Source organism: Lynx rufus, unplaced genomic scaffold (genome assembly GCF_022079265.1).
Source record: "Lynx rufus isolate CCGP_SWC_20201006 ecotype Redwood Valley unplaced genomic scaffold, mLynRuf1.p SCAF_2, whole genome shotgun sequence".
NCBI lineage: Eukaryota > Metazoa > Chordata > Mammalia > Carnivora > Felidae > Lynx > Lynx rufus.
The window spans coordinates 205,721,338-205,742,454 of NW_025814834.1; the positions used below are offsets into that span (position 1 = coordinate 205,721,338).

General features: G+C 53.9%; 1 protein-coding gene across 1 annotated transcript in view; it reads right to left on the reverse strand.

The window, feature by feature from the left end:
• The window catches only part of EPHB2 (EPH receptor B2), a 138,241-nt gene that overhangs the window by 108,160 nt on the left and 8,964 nt on the right, over positions 1–21,117 (reverse strand). Inside the window, 3 exon segments of the mRNA XM_047082379.1 lie at positions 13,247–13,931; positions 16,936–17,000; positions 18,248–18,330. Of these exon segments, the coding sequence (XP_046938335.1) occupies positions 13,247–13,931; positions 16,936–17,000; positions 18,248–18,330 (833 nt within the window).

Here is a 21,117-nt window from a genome sequence, read left to right on the forward strand (position 1 = left end):
TGCTGGACGCCCCGGCCATGTTGGTCCCCCCCGAGCCCACTGGAGGTGGTAGGAAGAGGCCCGGCCTCACTAAGGGTCTTTTTTTTTTTTTAAAGAATTTTTTTTCAACGTTTATTTATTTTTGGGACAGAGAGAGACAGAGCATGAACGGGGGAGGGGCAGAGAGAGAGGGAGACACAGAATCGGAAACAGGCTCCAGGCTCCGAGCCATCAGCCCAGAGCCCGACGCGGGGCTCGAACTCACGGACCGCGAGATCGTGACCTGGCTGAAGTCTGACGCTTAACCGACTGCGCCACCCAGGCGCCCCAAGGGTCTTTGTTGGTGTCTTCATGAACATCAAGCTTGGCAGGTATGGTCTCTGAGACTGGGGGAGTGGGGCTCTGCAATAAATCTTTATTTAGAACAGACCCTAGTACTCTAGAGACTGCAAATAGCGGTGAAGACAGAAATGCCTGTCCTCAAGGGGCACACATTCCAGCTGGGAAAGACAAGTAGTAAAGTGACAAACAAGTGAACATACAGTATGTCAGACGGTGATAAGGGTCACGGAGGGAAGTAAAGCAGGGAAGGGGACGGGATGCATGTTTCCATGTGTGTGTACCCATGTGCACTCTTTTCAAAACTGGGGCAATGGGCGGGGGGGGGGGGGGGTCTTGGTGAGAAGGTGACTTTTGGGCAGAGACCTGCAGAAGGTGAGAGGGATACCTGACAAAAGAACATTCCAGGCAGAAGAAACCACCAAGGAGACCAGCGTGTCTGGAGTGGAGGAGGCTGGGAAGAAAGACTGGTCAGAGAGAGAGAAGGGAGCGACAGGTCTGTAGGGCCTTGTGGGCCAGTTTTAGGACCTTGGCTTTTGTTCGGTGTAAGAAGAGGGGCTTCAGGGGGTTCTGAGCAGAGGATGGGGGTTGGGAGGGTTAGAGCCTGGGCATCAGGGTCCAACAGGCCTGGCTGTGGTCCCAGCTCTGACTCTTCCCAGCCATGAGCCTCGGGCAGCTCACTCTACCACCTGAGCCTTAATTTCCTCATCTGAAGAGTGGGGTAACATCCTTTTACTTCCTAGTTTGTTGAGAACCAAATGAAGTAAGAAGTGGGAGAAAATGTTACTAACAGTGAAACACTGTACAAATATTCCAGGGGGAAGAGGACAGCTTTGGATTTCATTTCCGGCGCACGATCCATTAGCTGTGTGATCCCGGGTTGGTGGTTTTAACCTCTCTGAGCCTCCACTTGCTCCTCTCTAAAATGAGAATATTACCTATAGCCAACCTCTGGGATCTATAGGATTCAGTAAAGCTGGAGTGCCTGGGTGGCTTAGTTGGTTGAGCATCTGACTCTTAATTTCGGCTCAGGTCAGGATCCTGGGGTTGTGGGATTGAGTCTCACATGGGGCTCTGCACTGGGCATGGAGCCTGCTTAAGACTCCCCACCCCCCTGCCCTGCTCTCTCTCCACCCCTCTCCCTGCTTGCTCTCTATTTCTCTCTTTGGAAAGATAGAAAGAAAAAGAAAGGAAGGAAGGAAGGAAGGAAGGAAGGAAGGAAGGAAGGAAGGAAGGAAGGAAGGAAAGAAGGAAGGAAGGAAAGGAAAGGAAGGAAGAAAGAAAAGAAAGAAAAGAAAAGAAGGAAGGAAGAGAAAGAAAAGTAGTAAAATGCTGTAAAAACCAAAAATGTTAAAAAAAAAACAAAAACAGGATTCAGCAAAGTATTCTATACGAAGCCTAGGGCATAAGGCCTGGTGACTAGCAGGTGCTCAACCTGCCAATGTGTGTCCCTTCCTCCTTGGGCTTTTGTCTTTGTTATATATAGCTGGGGTCTGGCAGGAGGTACAGAGAACTGGGGTAGAATCCTGACTGAATGCTGTGTCCCTGGACAGGCCATTTCATTTGACATCTTTGGGCCTCAGTTTTTATAACCATGAAGTTGCTGATCAGTCATCTTGGGCCCTTCACTTGAGGGAGCAGAGAGGACAGGAGACAAAGCGGGCGTGCTGTTTGGACACCAGTGCAATGGGAGCGAGTGTGCGTTTGTGGGCCTGTTGGTTGGCTGGGCAGACAAGTTACCATGAGCAGGAAACAAATGCATGTGATGAAAACAATAGCACCATGCAACCTCCAGAGGACCCAGTGGGGAAAGGTTGGAAAGGCCTGAGGAAGAAGCAAAGGGCCCGAGATACCAGACAGAGGAGGAGTCCCAAGGCCGACTGACCTTCAGGGAGACGCTGGTGGGTCCCCCGGCCCTGGGTTGCTTCATCTTCAGGATTCAGGAGCCAGTTCACATCCCACCAAACTCACCTCCACGTTCCTTTTCACCCAAACCTTGCATCCGAGCTGCGAGCGACTCATCCCTGGGGTGGACCACCTCTTCCCACCCAGATGGAGACTAAGGTCCCCTGTGGAGTTTCAGGGGGGGCCCCGGGGTCTCATGCCTGCAGACACGGAGGCCAAGGGTGGAGGCTGTCTGTCTCTCCAGAGGGAGCCCATGTCATCTAGTTCCGGTTCTGGCCCAAACTGTAATGTGGTCCTGGGGAAGTCAGGTCCTCTCTTGACTTGAGTTTTCCTCGTCTCTAAAATGCCGATAATAACCCTCGCCTTGCTTCTCTCATGTGGGTATCATGCAGATCAAAGTATCTCATAGGGTGAGACCAAATGCTATACAAAAGCAGCCTCTAATCTCTTCTGGAACAAGGCAGGGTGTAAGTAAATAAATACTGTGCATATGTAAGACATTATAATTACAAATGGCATTTCCCCCCCAAGCTATGGAAAAAACCCCACCAGTTTGGTATAGTGTGAAGAATTCTCATTAGGACTTTAGGAGGCCTGGGTTCTGATTCTAGCTCTGGACCTGACAAGGTGAATGAGTCACCCCACCCCCTCTGCCCAAAGCCTTGGTAGGGCTCGAACACATGGTGGTCTCAGAGGGGCTCTGTCCGTTCTGCCGGTGAGGAATTAACAATATGATGTCCCCCAAGGAAAGCAGTCTGGGGTGGGAGAAAGGACTCGGGCTTCTCCAGGCAGGTCAATTCAAGCCTCTTACCTGCTGTGTGGCCCTGGCCGACAGGCCTGGAAATTCCCCTCTCTGGGCCTGCTCCTCCTCTGAGGTCAAAGTTCATACCTAAAGGTTCGGAGGAGGGGGGAGCAGGGAGAAGCAGCAGGATGGGGGCTGAGGACAAAGGGCCCCGGGGAGGGGGTGCCCCGCAGGGCGGGGTGGAGGCCAGAATGGGGCCTGTGGGGCCTGAGCCAGCTGCCGCAGAGCAATGAAAATCTCTTAACCACACGGAATTGTTAACGGCTCCCAAATCCTGTTGTACCACAGGCTTAGAAAGGCTTAAACTGTTAAATGCATAAACTTCCTCAATAAACGGGCCTCTCTCGCCAGATCCTGAAGCCCAGCCAGATGTAAAGGCAGCGGCTGGAGGGAGGGGAGCTTCCCCAGCTGTTTACGGTCTTGCCAGAGCGCTGTGGAGGCAGCCTGTGACCAAACCATGGGCCTTGGTGCCTTCAGGGTCCCACGCCAGTCTGGGGCCGAGAGAGGACAGCACAGGGGCTCCAGAGTCAGAGGGCCTGCGCTCCAGTCCTATCCCTCCGTAACCGTGTTACCTCAGACAAGCTGCTTGCTCTCTCTGGGCCTCAGTTTCCCCTCTGTAAAACAGAAATGATGATGCCTAACTCCCAGGGGGGACTGAGAGTCATTGAGACCCAGAGTGAGAGCTGCCTGGTCCACAGGAAGCTCCTAACAAACGCGAGCACTGGGTGCCTGCCACAAAGCCTTTTCGCCACCTCCAAGAAGTGGGAGGAATCAGAAGCGGGGGGCATGAGAATGCACACCTACCCTGCCAACTCCGAGGAGTGTGACCGTGGGCCCCAGTCTGCTTCCTAGTCCGCTGGGGACATTCAACAAGGTTACCGTGCAGTTTGAGAGACGAGGTGAGCATTCGGTAAATGCTGTGTGGGAGCAAACAGACTCTTCTGTTTGGCCAGAGGTTAGACGAGGGGTGGGTGCATGTCCCTCCTGGAGGTCTTCTGTCCCTTGAGCATGAGGAGAAGAGACCCACAAGGGCTTCTCCACCCCTGAATCTCTGCTCTGGGACAGCATTCCATTGTGCCCAGCATCTCGATATGAAAGCAACTCGTCCTTCAAGGCCCAGCCACAAGCCTCCCTCTCCTACCAGGAAGCCCTTCAGATTGTCCCACCAGGGCGGCCCCACAGTCCTGAGTGTAAGCCCTTCACCGCCACCACCTCCGGGGCCCCTCAGCAATCTGGGAGGTGGGCAGGACAGAGTATATCCAGGCCTCACCGCATTCTGGTTAATCAGTTGTTCAGCGGTTGCAGAAAGCCAAGTTCCCGTTCTGCCTCCGCTGCTTACTGACTGTGTGGTCTTGGGCACAAGACCTTCCCTGGACCTCAGTCTCATCATTTGTGAAATGGAGCTAATAATGATATCAACAGAAGATTCGAAAAGATCCTGGAGCGTGTAACACAGCACTGGGCACACAGGAGGGACTGCCTAGCCTTCAGGATTCCTCGCAGCCTCTGCCTCACTCAGCCCTTTGATGGCATGGAGCTAAAAAGCCTGGCAGTCCCTCCACCCTTCTCCTCTGGCCTACATTTCTCCTCTCCACACCCCCACCCCCACCCCCAGCCGGCTACACCTTGTTGGGGGCGGGGGGGTGGGGGTGGGGGTGGGGAGGGGAGGTCAGCAAGAGGCCAGGGTTAAAAAAGTATCATTTCTGACCATCTTTTTCTGGACTAATTCCTGCCTTTCGTTCCTTTCAATCTCCAAAGCCCTGGAAAAATGGCTCCTCCTCCAGGGGGCCTCCCCAGCTTTTGCCAGACTCCTTCCTAAGTGCCCCAAGGCTATAGTAACAGAAGGAGCCATCTCCCCCCCCCCCCCCCCCGGAAGTTCTAGGAAGGCAAGAAGGGGCTTCATCTTCTCTACAGTCCCCACATCTGGCCCAGGGTCTGGTGCACAATAGGTGCCTGGGGAGCTGTTATGAGTACGGCAGGACAAAACTGTTCAGTATTTCCTGCCCAGACCCCCGAGGGGATATGAAGACTATATTATCCCATGCCCTGATATTCAGTTCCTTCCATATAGTTGACCCAGAGAGGAAATTGGGCTGAAGTGGCCCTCCCTTCCTTTCTAGGAATACCTACTGTAGCTGCCTCAGGGCCTTTGCACCTCCTCCTCTTCACCTGGCTAACTCCTGCTCCTCACTCGGCTTCCACTTAAACAGCTCCTCTTTCCAGAAGCCTTCCTCTGACCACCAAGGCCCTGGCTGATGCTTCCCTAGGTAGGTTGGGTGCCTTTGTCTCCTTCCACCTTCACTACCTACAGGCATGTCTGTCAACATCTCTAGACTGGGTGGTCTGTGAGGGCAGGGCCCATAACTGACCTTTCCAAAAACCCCAATGCCCGGCCCAGCACCTGGCACATGACAGGCACTCAATATGTGCTAGCCTCCTGGTGGCTTCTCTAAGAAGCAAAAAAGTCACAAGCTGGTATTCAGTGAATCTCTGATGGCTGGCTGGCTGGCTGGACAGGTGAACCAGTGTATGGACAGATGGATGGAGGGTTGTAAACAAAGATGCTTTGAGAGCACAGGGGAAGGGGAACTTCAATTTTTAAGAGCAGAGAACTGAATAGCCTGAGTGTGCTGGCCAAGGTCCCCTCCAATCCCCTTTTCAAAAGGCTGGCCTGTGTGGTCTTGGGCCTGGCCTGAGCCTGGGGGTCTGGAGGGGATGCCTATTACCCCTCCCGCTCCCCCAGCTGGGCGTCTCCACCCTGCCCTGGAAGAGATGTAGCAGAACTTTCTGTGTGGGGGTCTGGGCCTCTCCTCCCACCCAGCATTCCAACCCTCACACCCTTTCCCCAGCCAGCACAGGCCCTGCCAGCTGGAGGCCTCCCTCCTCCTCACCCCAAGACGGACCGCACCCTACCCCACAGACTCGCATCTGGGCCACTGGTCCAGCCCCTATGGGAAGGGCTGGAACTGAAAGCAGGGTATGAAGGAGGCCACCCTGAGGTTGGCCCAGGACCCAACCCTGAGGGCCCAGAGATAACCCCTGGCCCCTCCCTACCTTGGCTGAGGGAGCACAGGATTCTAGGAGAAAAACAGAAAACAAAGCAACAGGCGTAATATCTCCTACTGGTGAGCATGTGGGGAAACAGGCACTGTGTAAGTCTGCTGCCAGGAGGGTACCTGAACGGTCCCTCTCTGGAGGGTAACTTGGCCCTGTGTGTCAAGCTCTAAAAAGCATTTGATCCCACAATTCCACATCTGGAAACATACCTACTCAAATATCAGTAATCGTGCACAAAGAGACAGGGACAATGACTTGCATCCCAGCATTCATTAAGAGCGAAAAATGGCCAGCAATTACATGTCGAACAGAGGACTGGTAAATAAATTATGACACATCTTTCCTATGGAATTCTAAGAGCCTTCCAAAATGACGCCAGAGATCTAACATGACATGGGAAAGTGTCTGTAAAATATCAATCCGTCAAAAATCCTTGTGTATTTTTAGCGGGAGTCCATTTTTTCTTTAAAATTAATCAACACGGGGGGCTTCTGGGTGGCTGAGTCGGTTAAGGGTCCGACTTCGGCTCAGGTCATGGATCTGACAGTTTGTGAGTTCGAGCCCCACGTCAGGCTCTGTGCTGACAGCTCAGAACCTGGAGCCTGCTTCAGATTCTGTGTCTCCTTCTCTCTCTGCCCCTCCCCTGCTCACGTTCTCTCTTTCTCTCTCTCTCTCTCAAAAATAAATAAACATCAAAAAATAAATAAATAAAAAATAAGTCAATATGTGTAAATACACTTAGAAGGATCTCCACCAGCCGGTTACAGTGACTATCTCTGGGTGATTTTAATTTTCTCCTTTTTGCTTATCAGTAATTTCTAAAGATTCCACAAATGACCTACATTGCTTTTGTGATAAGGAAACGTTTTTTTTTCCTCAAAATCAAAAGCTCATCAGAGGGGGGAGGAAAACATTCACAGCAGAAGACGGTGTTCATAGAAGTCCCTGTTTTTATTTTTATAACACTTTTCTAGGTATTTTCTCATTTACTCTGCACAGCAGCCTTTCTGTTTATCCTGTTTTGCAGATGAGAAAACAAAGGCTGGGAGAGGGTCAGAGCTGGGGTTTGAAACCAGGTCTCCAGGGCCAAGGTCAAGGAGAGGTCACGGCTGGGGAGGTGGGGGGTGGGGTGGGTGGGTAGCAGGGCTAGGAGCTGCCAAGCAGGGCAGGGTGGAGGAGAGGGAGAGGCTGGGAGAAGCCCAGCAGCTGGGAACTGGGAGTCTAAGCTGGAGCCAGAGGATCAACATGAACGTGCAACCGCCCCCCACTCCCACCCCCTCCCCGCTGGCTCACAGCCCCTCTCCCTGTCCAAGCTAAATATTAAAAATCCCATTACACCCCGACAGTACACAGCAATCACGATCACTGTGGAACTGCCTCCAGATCCCTGATAGATGCGGGTCTGCTGCTGGGAGAGAGGAGGGCAGGGTCCCCACTAGTGGTTAGGCTGGGGATCTGATGGGCAGGGGCAAGTAGGAGCTGAGGTAGGGAAGGAGAGACCAAGAGAAACTGGGATACAGAGACAAACTTGGAGAAACTGAGGCAGGAGCACATTCACCATCAAGCCCAGGAACATCTGGAAAGAGTCAAGAAACAGACTTGGGAGCTTGGGGGGAGCAGCTGCTGCAGGGAAGGAGTTCCAGGGCCCCCCTCCTGCCCCCAGCCCAACCCCGCCGGCAGATCTGCTGACGGCAAGCCCCGGTGGAGACCATGATGTTGCGGAGACTGGGGACTGGGGTAGGAGAAGGGGGCAGAGTTCTTGTGAAGGAAGTCCCCAGAGTCCCTCACCTGCCAGCTGTATGCCCAGTGCAGGTCCCGATCAGGTACCCAATAAAAAGTGCACAGAGGAATGAACAGGGAGAAGTCACACCCTAGCACCTGCACCCAGTAGGGCACAGGACACCCCCCAAACACACCCTATACCATCATACCTCAGGGCCTTTATTCATGCAGTGCGTTCCCTGACCTACAATTACCTCCTTCCTCTCACCCATCCAAATCCTACTCACTCTTCAGGGCCCAGTTCAAATGTCACCTCCTCCTTGAAGCCTTCTTCAGAAAAGATGCTTTCTTTCTCACATTCTCAAAGTGCTTTGACTGGATGGACCTCATTTCTGGAAAGACCGTACTCTGCCTTATTCTCCATGTGTCTGAGTCCCCTGCTCACCCAGGAGCCAGTGAGCCGAACCCTGTGTCTCAGGTGCTCTCCGCCAGCCTTCCCAGGGCGGCCCCTGTCACCTCAAGTGACACCTCTTCCAAGGAGCCTTCCCTGGCCCACCTGGCTAAAGCAAGTCTTCTTTGTTCTCTCTTGCTACAGCTTTCCCCCCCTTTCATTCATCACAGCCCATAACTATTTTATTTATTTGCTCACTAACTTTTCGCCTCCGTCTTCTCCCATCCACCCACTCAGACTAAAAACTCATTCGCTTCTGTGTTTCCCAGCATCGGTGTGGGCTTGGCTCATAGATGGTACCCGATACATACGGATCTGCCTCAACTGACGATGGGGTTACATCCTGACAGACCCACTGCAAGTCGAAAATATTGTCAGTGGAAAACTCGCTTAATACACCCAACCTACCACACAACATTGCTTACTCTCACTTACCTTAAATGTGCTCAGTTGAGCAACATCCTCTAACACGAAGCCTGTTATATCTCACGCAATTTATTGAATACTGTACTGAAAGCGGGGAAAAAATGGTTGCATGGGTACAGAATGGTTGTTCTTGCATCACTTGTCTGCCCTCATGATCGTGTGGCTGGCTGCCCAGCATAAGGAGAGAGTAGCAAACCAACTATCACCAGCCCGGAAAAAGATCAACATTCAAAATCTGAAGTACAATTTCTGCTGAATGTGTCTCACTAGAGCACCAGTGGGAAGTTGAAAAAATTCTAAGTCGGGCCACGGTAAGTCGAGCCTTCTATATTTGCTGGAGGGCTAAGCGGCACACAGAAGGTACTTAATATATCCTTGTTGAGCGGTTGACTGGCTTCTCCAGGCCCCTCCCTTCTCTACTACGCCCTGCACACAGTAGGCACCAGAGGAGGTTGGTCAGATTGAGTCAGTTTGGCCTGCTGTTTGGTGAAACGCTCAGGGCACTGGAAACTCCCAACCTTTCGTTAACCACCACTGTCTGTCCCCCCCACCCCTTCACCCTCCCAGGATGGCTGCCACTCCCCTGAGGACTCATCTACTTACTTGTCATCTGTCAAGGAGACTTTATCCGGCCTTATCTTCTCCAATTGTATTAACAAAGCAATGGATTTTTTCCTATCAAGTTATGCCTCAATATTAAATGGATCTTCCCAAACCACACTCTCCTGTAGATTCTGCTAATGACCCCTTCCATCCCCGAGGGTGGATGTTCCCGGGCTGGGCCTGCGGTCACGGATCTGGCTTGAAGTTCTGTTTGTCTGACCAAGGGTATGTTACCACACCACGTGTCTGAGCTAATGGTCCTGTTACAGAAACATGAGGGCTGCTTGTTTAAAAATGTTGATTCTTGGGGCGCCTGGGTGGCGCAGTCGGTTAAGCGTCCGACTTCAGCCAGGTCACGATCTCGCGGTCCGTGAGTTCGAGCCCCGCATCAGGCTCTGGGCTGATGGCTCAGAGCCTGGAGCCTGTTTCCGATTCTGTGTCTCCCTCTCTCTCTGCCCCTCCCCCGTTCATGCTCTGTCTCTCTCTGTCCCAAAAATAAATAAACGTTGAAAAAAAAAAATTTTAAAAATGTTGATTCTTAGGGCGCCTGGATAGCTCAATTGGTTGAGCATCCGACTCTTGATTTTGGCCCAGGTCATGGTCCCAGGGTTGTGGGATCGAGCCCTGCATCAGGCTCTGCGTTGAGCGTGGACCCTGCTTAAGATTCTCTTCGTCTCTTCCTCTGCCCCTCTCCCCTGCTTGTGCTCTCTCTCTTTCCTCCAAATAAAAAAAAAAAATGATAATACAGTAAAAATGCTGATTCTTGGCCCATCAGAGCCACAGAATCAGACCTGGGGTAGAGGTTTGCACCAGACCCAGGAATCTGCATTTTAACTAACTTCCCAGTGGATTCTGAGGCAGAGTCAAGGCCAAGAATCCCTGAATTGGAGACTGGAGACTGAGAAAGCATGTCGCCAACCACTCAGATGTGAGCTGTAGCCACCAGCCCTACACATCCCGGGCCAGTGGGACCAGTGCCTCTGGGACTTGCGCTGGAGTAGCCCCACATCTGGGTGGCCACAGCACAGGCCACGGCATCGGCTGGTGTCCTTCTGGCTTCCTGAGCTCATTAATCACACCCTGACTGGCCTCCACTCACACCCAGTGGCTGGCTGGGCTAGGCTGGGCCTGGGGCAGGCAGGCTGGCCGTAGGTCTGGGGAGGTGGGCTGGAGGGGGGCGGGGCCTACTTGCACGGAGAAGCTCGGACTTGGAGCACCTGCCTGTGCCAGGCGGCCTCTATGATGGCCTCAGTGACCCCACCTCCTGGCACTCACACCTCACGTAATTCCCTCTCCTGGAGTGTGGGCTGAACTGGGTGACTGGCTTTTAACAAAGAGAATACAGCAGAAGCAATGAGATGTCACTTCTGAGATGAGGTCATAAAAAGACTGTGGTTTCTGTTGTGGGTGCTCTCTCTAACGCTCTCAGGTCAGCCGCTCTGGGGGAAGCCATTGCCCATGTGCATCCCTGTGGCGAGGGACCAAAGCCTGCAATCAACCATGCGGGTGAATGTGGAAGCAGACCCCTCCCCGGTGATGCCATCAGATAATACCGCAGCCCCCGGCCAAGAGCGTAGCTGCAGTCCCAGGAGAGACCTTGCACCAGAGGAAGCCCCCCGAAGCCATACCTGCATCCCTGAGCCTAAGAAACTGAGAAAAACAAATGCTTTTGTTTTCAGCTGTGACGTTCTGGGGCGACTTGTTATGCAGCAATGGGTGACTAGTGCACCTTTTCATCTGGGCACCTTCCGGTGACAGTTCTTCCTCTGTCCCTCCCCGAACCCCAGCCACAGCCAGGTCAGACGCTGTACCAGTCCCCCCTAACCCGTGGTGCTTCATGTCCCCAGATCCTTGTAGATCCATCCTCCAGAAGGCCCGGGCCACCCAGTCAACATATGCCTCTCCCAAGACTCAGCCCCAATGTCACCTCCTCTGGGAAGCCCTTCTCTTTCTGTGCCCACTGCAACCCAAGTGGTTCCAATCAAAGTAAGTCAAAGGCATGCCCTCCCTTGTTCATTTACAGTCTGCGTCCCCTGCTAGACCGTGAGCTCCTAGACGGCAGGGCCACAGCCGCATTCTTGTCTGTCTCACCCGACGCTCAGCACAAGGCCTTGACACAGAGCAGGCGCGGGCGAGGTTTGATGAGTGAATAAACAATGAGCGAGGAGTGACTGATTCTGCCCTGCGGCCCCCATGGCCCGCCACCTCCTGAGGCTGTGCACTTTCAACACTCAAGTATAGAAAGCCAGATCTGTTATCTTCCCCCAGAAACCAGCTTTTTTCCCCAAATGTCCTTTTCCAGGACTGTCACCTCCCTGCAAGCCGGACTTCACTGTTTCCTCCTTTCCTGCACATGCCATCCTTCTCACTCACCCTCCTCACACCCCTTCATTCTAGCCTGGCTCCTTCCCTGCACAGTGGATGCCCACTCCAGAGAGCCACCACCTCTTGCGAACACGGCTGCTGCTTCCCCACAGGCTCCTCTGCTGTCTCTTGCACCCCACGTGCCCTCCCAGGCACCTTTAAAATGCTGCTTCAGAGCATGGAGGGTAGGAACAGGGACAGTGGATGTGACAGCATTTTATAAAGGGGAGGGTCACTGCAGCTACCTCAGGCCACACTTTCACCGGTGCTTCAGGGACCCTGGAATAGGGTCCAGACTCTTTGCCTGGCACATGGGGGACCCCGGGACCCGACTGGGCTTTAAATCAAATAGGGCTTTAAATCACCATCACAGCTCACATTGTAGAGTACCTGCACCAGGTCGAGCTTTGTACACGTGTCGTTTAGTCAACATTTATTAAGCTCCTACTGTATACTGCAAGTCATTATAGATGCTTTACAGTCTTGACTTGTTGAGTCTTCGGAAGTACCCTATGAAAGAGGGTTTCATACTCAGCATAGGACAGACAGCTCATAACAGGGGTGGTATTCGAATGCAGGTCCGTCTACCTTCACAGCCTTCTACCACCCACCGTGCACCGCCTCTTACAAACTTCTTAGGTTTGCAAACCACCTCCACAATTCTTCACCATAATAAACACCACCCGTACCACTGCTGACTTAGAATGTTTCCTTAAGTTAACCAAAGTGGCACGGTGGCTAAGGGTGGGCCTGGAATCACACTGCCTGGGTAAGACTCCTGGCTCCCCCACTCACTCTCTGAGCCTCGATGTCTTCATATAAATGGCACTTTCTCTCACAGGGCTCTTGTGAGCATTAAAGGAGTTAGACCTAGAAGGTGCTCGGCCCACAGAAGTGGTGGTCAGGAGGCCTGGCTCACCTCCCCACCTGCGAGGATCGGAAGTAAGCGCGTGACTTGCCTTGGCCACTGAAGTGTCCAGAGGAGTGTGCACAGCCATTGAGGCAGAACTCTAGAGCCGGCACACAACCCAGCTCACACCGCTTCCTTCCGTCCTCGTGATCACAACATTGCAAATGGCGGCTCCTCCATCCAGTATGGCTCCCAGAGGGAGGAATCCTGGGGCCGACCCACGAGGGACAGGTAGCACTGGGCAAGAAATATACGTCTATTGTTTGGTCACTTCAATCTAACCTGGCCTCTACTGACCGATCCAGCCAAAGTCCAAGAAGTCTGAACTTACAACTGTTACTTACTGTGACTTATTTCCGCAAAAAGGAAACCACATCACTTTCGCAGATGGAGACATACAGCACCACTTGCCACTGTTAATAGTCATGTAATAATTAAAACGAGAAACGTCTATCCTGGCACCAACGAAAAGCACCTTGCACGCTCTTGCCATTCAAGAAGCGCTCTTCAAATGTCTCCCTCCAAGACACCAAACAGTGGCTGCACGTTTGGAAACCCGGCCAAAGAGCGCCTCACGGTCGGCTCCAGGCCACTGCCCTTGCCAGCCTGGGACCCCAGGCCCAGGTCCGCAGCCAATACCAACTCCACGCGCTTGCAGGGGCACCTGCCCCACTGCGGCAGTCCTTACCTCTGCAGACCGTGCCGTTCTCCACGGCCTCGAAGCCGGCTTTGCACATGCAGCGCCCGATGGGTACGAGCCACTCGCCGTCCCCATTACAGTACAGCTTGATGGGCACGTCCACCTCCTCGGCATTGGCGATACAGCTGCCCCGGGCAGCCACCAGCGATGTGCTCTCAGCCCCCGACAGTGTCTCCTGGAAGACGGCGCCATTCTGGATGATGCGGGGGCACTTGCGGTAGAAGACACGCACGGCAATAAGGGACATGCAGCCACCGTAGTCCTGGAAGGCCAGGTAGAAGCCGTTGCGGGACACCGGCCCGAAGCTCCGCACCTCGGTGTTGATCTTCATGACCCGGCCACCCAGGTCCACCTGGGAGAAGCTCTCGTCGGCCGCAATGGTGTCCACCTTCACCCACGGATTCTCCATCCAGTTGGGGAAGGTCTTGGTGGCCGAGTCGAAGTCGGCCTCATAGTAATAGAGGTTGAAGGTCTCCTTGCAGGAGCCGGGCACGCTGGGGATGCTGCTGCAGTCACGCACGGAGAACTTCATCTCCACGTGGATGCGGTGGGCACCACGGCGCCGGATGAACTTGGTCCGTAGCCAGTTGTTCTGGCTCGACTCAAACACATTGCACACCTGGTACGTGCGGATCGTGTTCATGTTCTCATCGTAGCCACTCACCTCTTCCCACTGCGGGTGAAACGCTAGTCAGGTGGGGGAGATGGGGCTCATCCCCAGGGATCGTCTGTCTATGGGCGAGACACAGACCCTGCCTTAGGGAACCCTTCAGTCTGCTGGGTGCAAATAGGACTCTGGCCACTGGGGGCCTCCTAGTCTAACGGGGGAGGCACAGCCTCTACCTCGGGCATCTTCTAGTCTGACGATGGAGATGTGAGTCGTACCATCAGAGAACTCCCAAGCTGAGGTGCAGACATGGACTTGGCCCCCAGGAATTCCCCACACTGTGAGGGAGACATGTCAGTCTGGTGGGAAGGGCACACACGCTGCTCTTGGTTTTCCCCTGATTTATACGGGCGATGTGACCCTCACTCCAGGGCAATAAAGGAGACATGGCCCCCGCTCCTGGGAAGCTCCCACCTGGAAGGAAAATCAGGGAGAGGCCCAGCCTGAGGGGATTCCTCTGCTGAGAGCAGACATAGCTTTGTGTCTGGGGAGTACTAGTCTGATGGGGGAGACAGAACTTCCGCCTACTGGGAGCTCCTATTCCGATCTGGGAGACACAGTCCTTACCCTAGGGGATTCCCAGGCTGACAGAAGAAGAGCTCTCACCCCCGTGATGGGGAAGACGAGCGGTCTGTTCTGGGGCCTAAAGTGGTTAAGATGGTACCTGGAGGGAGACTCACTCCCTTCCTGCCTGCGGCATGTGCTTCAGCACCTTCCCTGGACCCCAGCCTGGCTCTCGCACACCCAGCTAAGGGATTCCCGAGCCCCACTGCTGGGTGGCACCGGGCAGGGCCACGGAAAGCTGGGGATGAAGGGTGCGGGGCACACGTCTCCTCACACACCCTCACAGGCCAACCCTCACGTGCTGAGCCTTTGTTCACACTTTTGTGCCCTCCTCGAGAACCCTCTCCTCTTCTCTGCCCATCCTTCTGGAACCTCTTGTGGTGTTTGCATTCACTGGCTCTCCCTTGGGTCTTTGGGGACAACCGGCCTGGTCTGGGCGGGGGCTGAGTACTCCTGGCCCTCTCGGCCTGGTCTCCCCGGGGGGGCCGAAAGCTTACTGAGAGTAGCCACGCACCCCCCTCTTTGGCACTGGGCTGCCTTTACCTGGGGTAGACCCAAAAGAGCCCCAACAGCACAGCACCCCCTCCTAGCCATGCCAGCCTGGGGTGGGTGCTGTAAGAGGACCTCATTTCTTTGTCATTATGGTCACACATGGTGCATATTATTATCTCCATGTTACAGATGAGGGAGCAGAGACCAGGGAAGTGAGGTCATCTGACCCAAGCCACACAGACCCAGACCCATTCCTGCACTTGAGCACACAGCCTCGAAACACAAGGACCCACAAGTACCCCAGGAGTCCTGGGTTTTGCCCCTGCCCTGCTAACTTGATGTGTGGCCTGGGGCAAGTCACTTCTCCTTGCTGGGTCTCGATTTCCCCAGCTGGGTGGAGGAGGGGGAGGCAGGTGGTGGTATAGAGGTGTCACCCTGAAGTCGGTGTTCCTTGTCCTTTGGCCTCCCTCGGATATCTGGGCCAAATCTGTGCGGGGCAGTGCAGTGGCCTGGGGAGGGTTGATGTTGTGAAAGGCCGGTGCCCGTGGGGAAGGCCGAGCTGGAGCCTGCTAGCCCAGCCTCTATGTCAGTGGTGGCTCTGAAGCTCCCTACATTGCTTTTTTTTTTTTTTTTTTGGTGGCACCATGTGACAAAGTCAGCCCCTTGTTACAACCACTGCTCTTCTTCAGAACTTAATTAGAGCACTTAATTAGAGCACTCTGCCTTTCTCCCCTCTCTCTAATTAACATGCGGAGGCCCTGCAGCCTAAACACCCCAAATAATTGCGTCCGGGGGCCCTGCAGCCCAGCCTGGCCTCATTACTGATAGGGTGGGGCTGTGGGCCCAGCCGCCTTCGCAGATGGAAAATTGGTGACAAGAAAGAGCCACAGAAAGAGGCCTGACCCTAGGGCCCTGCCTATTGAGAACACAGGCCTGGGGTGGGGGGTGGGGGGGATGTAGCTCCTTGGGGCAGCGGCCGAGTCCCAGTGGAGGCGCTGGGATGGCGGGGAGGGAAGAGATGGGCTGTGGGGACCCAGGGGAATGAGGAGGGAATGATATGAAAACCGGTGGCGAGGACAATGGTGATGGTGGGACTACTGTAGCTACTTATCACCGGGCACCGTGCAAGACGCCGTGCGGGAAAACCTCACACCAATCCTGCGCAGAGGACATGACCAACATCGTTTTATAGATAAGGAAACTGATGCTCAGGCAGGCTAAGGAACTGGCCCCAAATCACATGGCTGGTGAGTGGCAGAGCTGAGACAGAATTTCAGGCATGTCTGACCCCACAGCCTGTATGTAAGCGCTGGGCTGGCTGGTGTGGGAAGAAAGAGGAATCTCAGATTGTGCTTGCTCTCGCTTTTGAGGGGCTCACAGCCTACATGGGCTCAAACCACTGGCCCCAGGAAAGTAGGGGGGCCATGGAAGTGGTCAGAGAGATTTTCGGGGAAGCCTTGTGTTATGGGTACGCAGAAGGCTCGGTCACAGCCCTGGACACAAACCTGAGCCCCATCACTAACTAGGTGTAACGTCCCTGGCAGGCGGCTACACCTCTCTGAGCCTCAGTTTCCTTACCTGTAAAACTGAGGTCTTTCCTCCCCTTATTATTGGAGAAGATGTGTGTAAACGTGCTTCCTTGATACAGTATATGATAAGTGGGTGCTCAGAAAATGACAGTTCACTTTCCTCATCTGTAAAATGGGGGCAATGCGAATTCCTACTTCTCAGCCTTGCCCCAAGGATGCCATGGGATAAAGGCTGAAAGCATCCAACATGTTGTCATGGTAACCGGCACTCCAAATAGTAGGGGACCAATAGGGTGGGGCAATGAGAGGCAAGCCCTGGGCCCTGAAAGAGGGAAAGGGGATGGAATTTAGGGGGCATCCAGGCCCTGTAGCAAAACCCCAGGTCTTCTGAGGGACTGGGCAGGGCTTGGGGACCACTGACTCACCCCTGATGGAGGATGCACGATCCAGCCCAGCTCTGCCGTCGCTGTGGTCGAGTCCATCAGCGTTTCTGTGAGGAAAGCAAAGGGTCAATGCCGCCCACCTACGGAGTGCTGTCAATCACCCCAAGACCCCCACCCCTCAAGGGGCCTTCTTTACAGAGCTCCACCCACTTCTATTGCGGCAATCAATCATCTGGCTGTCCCGCCCCATAATCCCACCCACTCCCATGCCCCAGCCAATCGTCTGATGCTGCTCCTCCAGGCCCCACCCCCTTAAAGACCAGCTCCAGCCCCTCTACGCAGGGTCATGCCCTTTGTGAGCCCATCGTGTCCCACCAGTCTTGCCACTGCCACTTCCCTCCCTTACTGGTGGATTAGGGTCTTAACCTGGAGTCTCCTGGGTGGGCTTCAGGGAGTCCACCAGGCAACTCTTGAAATTTCATGTAAAACTTAGGGTGTCTGCTTTTTCAGCTTGCATCAAATTCTCAAAAACTGAAATGTGGGCCTTAGAAAGGTCTCCCTTTGGTCCCAGCTGAGCCCCATTAGTTACCCTACCTTGGCTCTCTGGCCCACACTTCCAATCAGGGACACCTTCCCCCTTCTTCAGGCACCTAGAGTCCTCTAGAGCATCTCCACACTGGGGCTCCCTCCCCTAGGCCTCGGTCAACTGTGCCCCTAGGATAGGGCCCTAGGAGTGGAGGGGTGTTGAGGGTGAGCACTGTGCCAAGTGAGTCTAGTCCATCACCTGCCCTCTGGGGATTCAGGAAACTCAAATCAGCTTCTGAACCAGCCAGGGCCCCACTCGCCCACCCTCCTCTCTCCAGCAGCTGGAAGGAAGGAGCCACATAGCCTATGACAAAGGAGACCCCCAAGGGCTAGAAAGAGCCCTATTCACCCCCAGATAAGGCTTAGGACCCTTTCCCACTCCCCCTTCCCTGCCACAAGGAATTCAAGACACTTTTGGAGCTGAACTGCAAGGCACTGAGCAGATTTAAATTGGCCCCTTTCAAGCATTCATCCAACAAATATATCCTGATGCCCCTTCTGTGCCAGGCAGTGGGTACCTTGGGAGAGAAAACGGTGAATAGCAAGACCTTACTATGGAGTTGTTCAGTCTAGTAGTGGTGACGAGCCATGTACACATAACGGCCATGAGAGAGTAGGCACAGAGACCTAGAAGCTCACAGCTGGACCTTCCTTACCACCTAGCTCTGCAGGAGTAGGTAAGGTGTGCTGGCCTCTATGCTCCACTTCTGTGCCCAAGCAGACATCACTAATCAATGCCCACACTCTGTGGCCGCACGATGCTTCTCACCACAGTGTGCCACGAAGCTGACACCCACCAATTGAGATGCTATCTCTGGCCCAGCCAACTGCTTCATTTTGGACATAGGGCAACTGAGGCACAGAGAGGGGACGAGACTTCATAAAAATCACAAAGGAGTTGGTAGCAGAGTGGGAGGTGCAGATCTCCTGCCTCCGACCCTACAAACTTCTAGAGACTTAGTTGGATAACCTGGGCTGGATGAATTAGGGTGAGGATAGTTGGGGTAGGGTGCACACTGCCCAGGTCAAAGGTGTGAAGGTCGAAATGGGAGGAACAAGGTCTTGAACTACGGTGGGGTGGTGGGGATGGGAGGAAGCATTCAGCCAGAGGTGACCCCACTCAGACCCACGAGCTGACAACAGAGGATGCAGCAGTGTCCCCGTGACCGCCTGTGGCTATGTCTGCGGCCACTATGTCCCTTTGCACTGGGGGCTGGTGAGGGGAGAGGAGGGGTGCCAGGGACGGTGGAGTCCAGTGCCAAGGGTGTCTTTTTGATGGCAAATTGGAGGGAAGTTCTATTGTGCTGCTTTGGAGCTGAAAAAAGGGTTCCTTTTCACACTCCGAATGCTACAGATTTTTCTTCCTGGAGAGAACAAGGGCTGAACTTTTAACCTGTTTTCTCTCATCGGCCTCAGCCAGAGACGCGCCAAGCCGGGCTCTCTGCCTGGGCCTGAGGAACAGCTGCTGGGAGCCGCACGGAACAAGGGAGAGGAGACTCTGCTTGGGACTAGAAAGGGGTCGGGTGGGGGAGGCACGCCTGCCAAGCAGGTGGCCCCACCCCTTGGCTGGATTCTTGGGCTGACCCAGAGGCCAAGCACTAGAGGATTCCACGGCCCAGAGGAGGGGCTGTGAGCTGACATCCTCATTGTACGGGTGGAAACTCAGGCCCAGAGAGGGCAAACGACTTGCGGAAAGTCACAGACTGCAGGCTGGTGCTCAAACTCCGGGCTCCCAGGGAGCTCAGTCTGGGGTGGGTGTTCTACTGCTCCCCTCTGCCTCCCCCTACACCTAGAACTAGCGGGGGGGGGGGGGAGGTGGAAGGATCCCAAAAGGCCAGCAGTCAATTTGCTGGTTGGTTCGCAGAGAGGAAGGGGCTGAGAGGGAGTGTGAAGTTTGCAGGTCTCCTGGGACGGAGGCAGGGGGCTCTCATCTCTCCATGCCTGTCCCGGCTTCACCTGGAAGCCTGCCTCTGGGAAAGCTGTTACTCCTCAGGGCTGTGGCAGGAGGTGACCCATGGGGGCTCTCCCCCCAGCGTCTCAGCCTCTTGCTCTCCAGTGTTGACATCTCCCTCCGCCCTCTGCACAAAAGGCAGGGAGGCAGAGCAGATAAACTAAGGGTCAGGAGGTCAGAGGGACTTCGATTCCAACACCTGCTCTGCCACCTACTTGCCTTCTAACCTTGGACCTGTAACCTTCCTAAGCCTCGGTTTCCATACCTGGAAAATGGCCATAGTACCTTCTGAGTGTGGCCGAGGACTGAAGGACAGAGGAGAGGGTTAACTTGGAGTCTAACACAGAGCAGAGCCTCGGTAAGTGCCAGTTAGTCTTTTTTCAGACTGAGTGTGGTGCTTTTTTGGCTGACCCAGTGCCTGCACACACGCCATTTCCTTTGGGCTCATGAGGTGGCTCCTGAAAGTGAAGGCGGGTCCGAGAGGCTCCCCCCACACTCCAGACGGTGCTTGCCAACATCTGACAGACATCAGCCTCTTGCTCCAGCACCACGGCCTCTGGGGAACCCTTCCTGGTTCGTCTGACGCTGCTTTCCTGGGATGCCCTGAGTTTCCCCTTTGTTCCTCTCAAACCAAGCACAAAAGTCACATTCAGTTCCCCGGGGAATCTGGAGTTAGTAGTTCCTGCCTCAGGAACCTGGGTGGGTTTAGGAAGCCAGGCCTATTTCTACCACCAACATTTCCTTCCTTCTCTCCCTTCCTTCTTCCTTCACCTCAGACATCTCCCCCTCTAATCCAAAAATCTGCAAAGGGAGAGAACTCATATTTACTGAGACGGAGACCTACCTGTCTGTTAGGAGCCAGAGACCCTCACCAATGTTCTTCCAACATTGCCAACACAGTTGGGAAATGCCCAACGATGCCCCACTCGCAGATGGGAAAACCGGGGCTTACAAAAGCTTAGGAACTTGCCCGAGGTCACACATCTTTCATTCACAAGCTGTGCTCCAGCTGCATAGACTGGTGTCCTCTCACCCCCCATACCCCAAACATGTGGTTCCTTCTAGTCATCTCCCCCTCCACACCTTTGCCTGTCCCCAAGAGTCAGCACAGGGCTCGGCACATAGTAGGTCGACAGCCAAAGACTGAAATCACACCCCACCCCCAGGCTAGCGTTCTGCTCCATCAGAACAACATTCATGACATCAGCCATTTCCACCTATAACATGTACTATTACTTAGTTACTATTCTTCCAGATGACTCTTTTTTTTAAGGGCATTTTAAAGAGGAAAAAGTTATTATTATAAATGGGAAACCAATATCACTTGCCATAAAAAGAAGGAAAATAAACACAGGACAATTACAATTAAAAACATTCATCTGCAAACCACCTAACATCATTTCACTTCCCACACTTTGGGGACCGCGAGACTGCACCGAACTGCCTCTAAAGTGCTAGAAACGTCCCCAGCCCATCCCCACTGTGACAATGACAATCCCTCATGCAAGGGGAGGCTGTTTTTCGCTGTATACAGATAATTAATCACCACACAATGTGACAAACATTGCAACAGGGATGTGCATGGGGTAGTGTGGGTAGGGGACCGCATGTGGAAGGAGAGGAAGAAAATGCTCAATTTCGGGACGGTTTCCTGGAGAAAGTGACTCTAGATGGAGGCTTGAAGAATG